Genomic DNA, 5,345 nt, shown 5'->3' with positions numbered 1-5,345 from the left:
TACTTTATCTGCTATGGAATATCGCAGAAATCATATACCTCTGTAATGTGTATCTATATTCTATATAATATTATCTTGGAATTTAATTTAACTAAATTATTGTGAATTTTTATTTAGAGTAGCAAGCTATAGCACCTTTGGTTTATTTCTAGGTAGGAAGAATCTTATGCTTAATGCCATCATAGTAGTAGGAGCATATGCAACAAAGAAGAAAAATCACATAATGAGCAGGAAGTTAGAAAATGAGTCAAGAATCAGTCTTGGCCTTTTGTGTTTTTCTGCCTAGTAAACTGTTGAAGCCTATGATAACTATGCTAATTGTTTCTAATAATAGGTTTTCTAAACACTTGACTCCCATAGTTCCCATAGCTTCAAGGTCCCAACATCACTCCCCATGGTTATATAGGAGAAGAAGCTTCCAACATAAGAACTCTGGTGGGAGAACCTACATTCAAACCTTAGCATTATGGAGCTAAGCTGAGTGGATTCAGTACTTCTTATCCTTGTCATGTGTCATGTGCACATCCTTTATAGCTCTTTATTTATTCGATTTGGTATAAACAATTTGCTTTATCTTTGTGCAACAATATGGTCATATATCTATATCTATCTATTTGGTCTAAAACATATGCCATGAATCCTAAGTATTTACTTAGAATCTTATATACTTAAATAATAAGAAAGGATTCCAGAGTTAGTTGTCTGTGCACATTGACCTTATAAAAAGAATTATTTTGACGTTTTATTTATTTAAGGTTTTCATGATGACTACTGGCCACAAAACTGTCAGACAGGTGATTATAAGTGTGAACACTAGGACAAAATAATCTATAAGAAAATAGATTAGAAATTTGGAGGTGAGATAAACTACTTGTAACTCAAAAATGAGTTCTATATCTTATCAGTATGTATTTAATGACTTTTGAATAAAGCAAAAACCTGAATTTCCCAGGGTTCTCTAGATACTATAAATAAAAGGGTACAAAGTAGGAAAGAAGAGAGAGTGATTATAAAAGTAAAGGAATAAAGTATAAGATTATAGACAGTGAAGTGCTCAGATATGCAGCAAGGAAACTTGGGATGCACATGATCTCATGATGTACTTCATGTTTGAATGATTTCAGGCTTGGGTCCCAGGAAGAGCCACCATTAGTTCAAATATGTACAAAGGTTCATGCATTCAATTGACTGGCTATGTATGTCACATTGAATTATGCCAATCTATTTTACTCACTCTGTTAATATAAACTTATACTGGCACCACCACAGAAACAGGCAAAGGAAAGTCTAATAAAATATTTGGGCACTTTATAACTCAGTCAATTTAAAGTGTTTAAAATAACACTCATAACTTAAAAAAGCAAGATGGAAAAGTGAACGAGGCAATTGGCTTTATACATAACTAGAGATAAACCCCAAGCTTGGAGGAGTTAATTTCCTTCTCTAAATTCTTTTTAAAGCCATTTTACATTAGTGTTTGTATATAATTAGAGATCTAGTCGTCTCTTTACGTGAAGAAACTGAGATACAAAGAAGTGACTTCTCCAGGATCACACAACTCATTAACTACAAAACTGAAACAAAAGCTTACGAATTCACCATAGATTTTAAGGATGTGCTAAGTTATCCTTTATTAATATGAGTGTAAGACACAATATCTGGGCATATTTCAAAAATAAATTGCACAATAATGTTGGCATTATATTACAGATGTATGTTAGTTTGAGTTAGAAATATTTGCCTTGGCATGAAATAGTCATTCTGAACAAGATATCTAAGTTTTTTGGATACTACTAGCAATGTGGTGATTTTGAGTTAATTTAAAACATATTCTGTATCCTTTTATAAAGACTTGAACAAAGAAATAAGCCTGTGAAAGTACAGGGTATGATTAAGAGGTGTTTATATAGGCAAGAGGCCAGAATGGTCAGAATGATGTATTCATTTTCAAACTATCGTCAATGATAGAAGACATCTCTTTGAATATAACTTAGAAAAGCACTGCTTCTCTTTCCATATATTAGCTTAAGTTAGTTACTATCCAGACAGCACTTAGTGGGATCAGTGTGTGTGTGTCTGTGTGTGTGTGTGTGTGTGTGTGTGTGTGTGTGTGTATGCACGTGCGTGCGCACGTAGGAGTATGAGAGTGTAGTCTTGGCTAACCAGCATGATTTTATGATTTTTATAGCTTCTATTTTCAAGTAGAATGTTTATATAGAGGCATTCACATTTTCAGAAGAGCTTTGCATATAATAACTGCAGATCTCCATAAGGGGACTGACGATACGATGCTTTTCCTTAATGAGCTACATTCAAATTTTCCATAAGAAGAATCTCAAAATAGATCATAACGAATTCACCATGACAAATTCTCCTGGGACAAATTGGCACAGTTTTAGAAGTGGGCTATAGAGGAGTGAGTATGAGAGTGGGTGGAGTGGGAGGGAAGGGGTTGTAGAAGTGACTTTAAACAGTTTGCTTTTACTCACATGCCTGGATTTAAGTCACAGCTATGCATTTTGGCATCAGAGAAGCAGGGTTAGATATTCAGGAGTAAAGGCTGTGAGTTTGCAAATCTAGCAGCTGGAGTGTGTTTGTGGTAGCTGCTTTCCTGTGCTAAGCTGATTTACTTGTTTAAGGTCTGACCTCATCATCCTGTCAGTATGGGTTCCCACCTACACTGTTAGCGGCAGCTTTCTGGCTTCAGCTAAGCTGGAAGTATTCACAGTGTATCACAGGCAGAGGGGGAGGGGAGAGAAAGCAAGAAAAACTGCTGCTCTCTCAGCACTTGTGCTTTTGTTAGTTCTACACAAGAGGCAGAGAGAAACAAGAGATAACAAAGGCTCCATTTCCTTTCTGTTAGAGAAGGCTTTTGTCTTTTCTCCTGCAACAATGTCAGTGTCCGGCAAGAAAGAGTTTGATGTGAAACAGATCCTGAGGCTGCGCTGGAGATGGTTTAGTCATCCTTCTCAAGGATCGCCTAACACTGGAAGCTGCCTTCAGCAGGAAGGATATGAGCATAGAGGGACCCCGGTGCAGGGCAGGTTGAAGAACCACTCACGGGACAGAAACGGACTGAAGAAAAGCAATAGTCCTGTCCACCACGATATACTGACGCCAGTGCCAGGACCAGCCCCTACCCATCAAAGAGTCCTTCAGAATTGGCAACAACAAAACGTGATAGTACATCTTGAAGCAAATGAAGACACTCCTAAAGCCGATCCAGAAGGAAATTTGCTCAAAGAAGCTTGTGAGAGGCGCTCACGAGATTTGGAGATGATGGGTGATGACAATATAGAAGATTCTAGAGCACGGTAGGAGTTTTTGGTTATGTAAGTGAAAGCTTTAGCCTAGATTAACTTAGTCTATAAAACTCATTTCACACTAAATAGGAAGTGTCACAATAATCTGAGTTTGTGTGCAGCTAATCAGGGTCTTGAAGAAAACCTCGCTTCTAAGTCTATGAAAGAACATTATAATCACACATGTTTTGATAATTAATGGGAAGGTATTTTTCCTAGTAAGTTTACATTCTATTATGCTCCCTATCCATTCAGAATTCTTTCGATCTTAAGAGACAGGGTTTTTTTTTTTTTTGTTTTGTTTTGTTTTTAAATACTAACCTCTGTAGAAACCTTCAACAGCTTAGATGTTCCCACAGTGGTGGTTGTTTTGACAAGTTCATATAAATCAGAACACTTTTTATTTTGTGAACAGGTTTAACTTTGACAAAAATAAATACAAGTTCTAACTGAACATATCCTTGCTTATTGCTTAGGACATAGTAATACTTTTGAAAATCTTTGGGTTTTGGTGTTTGTTTTTAGTGAGAATAAAATTCCTTGTCATTTGAGAGTCATTTCAAGTGGCATTACGTTCACAGCTAGTTTGTAAGCAGACGTGTTCATTGGGCAAGTAGTAAGAACTTGCTCATATCAGTAGATTTTTAAAATAAGAAATGCCAAGCATTTTAAGGCAACAAAATTAAGCTAAGAAAGCAAAATGTGTATTTGGGGTAGAATTCTTAAGACGTGATTTTAGTCTAAATTGTATTCACCAGTAAGCTTTGAGTGGAAGAAATGTTTATTCTGTTCTCTAGTATTGTCAAATACAAGAAAACCCAGTGCATTCCTCAGTGTTTGTATTGCCAGTAGAAATTTTGTATCATTGATTTGGTTAAGCCATAATGGATTTTTTAATTGAAATTAAAATTTAAATGTGCTGTATAAAAAAGAACCTGTTTGATGTATTGAAAAGCATGTAATAATCTATCATGAGACTGTACTAACTTTGGAAATCTAGATGCTTGACAATGTGTTCCTGTTAAGAACTGGGATATTTTCCTCATCGTGTGAATTTGTTTAGTATATTTAGGAAATGCTATTTGTTTTCCTGAGTTCAAAACAGAGTATCAAAAAAATGTAGTGTATTAACATTATGATAGAGACAAATTGCATATGCAAAGCAACTGCTTTTGAGGAACTTGGTCTTTTTGAAATGTAAATATGTAAGGAATTTCTGAAATGACTTTAAGAACAATATTAGATTACCTGTAATATAAATCTTTAAAGATTTCAAGTGTTTTTTTTTTTTTTGTGAGCATGTGTCTGTTTTCTTTACTTAGAGAAAACTATACAACTATTAAGATTGAAAACTCAATTTAGTACTACTAAAAGACATTCAGAATAATATGGAGTCAGAGTTTTCATTTAAAAGAATTTTCCTTTGAATTCTCCTCATTCTACTTTTTAATGGACAATTTGAAGGCTAATGTAAATATTTAACTCAGCTATATACAAACTTTAAAAACTCACTCTAATTTCCTAATAAAATCTTTTGAGTATCTGGGACTACAACTGAATAGAATATAAAAAAGTAAAATAAGTTAGGTGCTAGAAGAAAATGATTGCTAATGTCCAGTCTCAAGTATCAGCAGATGACCTTACTTATGAGTTTGACATTCCTTATATTCCAAAGAATTTTTCTGATAATTAAGATTTCATAGGAAAGTTACTATTTTCTTAAGATAAACACAGGAAATATTTATACGTGTGCCAAGACTATGAATTCAGAAGGGAGGGACTAAATTGATGGGCTTATTAATTAAAATATTATATCTTATTATCCTTTTATTACCTATTATAAATTTCCATGTTTTGTTCCAAGAGAGTTCAAGGAGTAGGTCTGGAATTTCTTGCTATTTTAATTCTCTCTTCTTCAGCAAGTTTGCAAAACTGAAGGAGAACATTTTGTTAAATTGGCACCAGTGTGCCACATCCTTGATCTAATTCCTTTGATGAAAAGAAAAGAAAAGAAAAGAAAAGAAAAGAAAAGAAAAGAAAAGA

General features: G+C 34.3%; 1 protein-coding gene across 2 annotated transcripts in view; it reads left to right on the top strand.

Moving 5' to 3' along the window:
• The first annotated feature begins 2,693 nt into the window (after positions 1 to 2,693).
• Positions 2,694 to 5,345, top strand: part of Klhl4 (kelch like family member 4) — a 63,492-nt gene continuing 60,840 nt past the window's right edge. For both annotated transcript variants that reach the window (XM_028780224.1, XM_028780167.1), the window contains exon 1: positions 2,694 to 3,314. In XM_028780224.1, coding sequence (XP_028636057.1) covers positions 2,893 to 3,314 — 422 coding nt within the window. In that variant the 5' untranslated portion in view covers positions 2,694 to 2,892. The remainder of the gene's footprint in view (positions 3,315 to 5,345) is intronic.

This window comes from Grammomys surdaster, unplaced genomic scaffold (genome assembly GCF_004785775.1).
Source record: "Grammomys surdaster isolate TR1022 unplaced genomic scaffold, NIH_TR_1.0 61, whole genome shotgun sequence".
NCBI classification, from domain to species: Eukaryota; Metazoa; Chordata; class Mammalia; order Rodentia; family Muridae; genus Grammomys; species Grammomys surdaster.
This window is presented reverse-complemented; position numbering and strand designations above follow the sequence as displayed.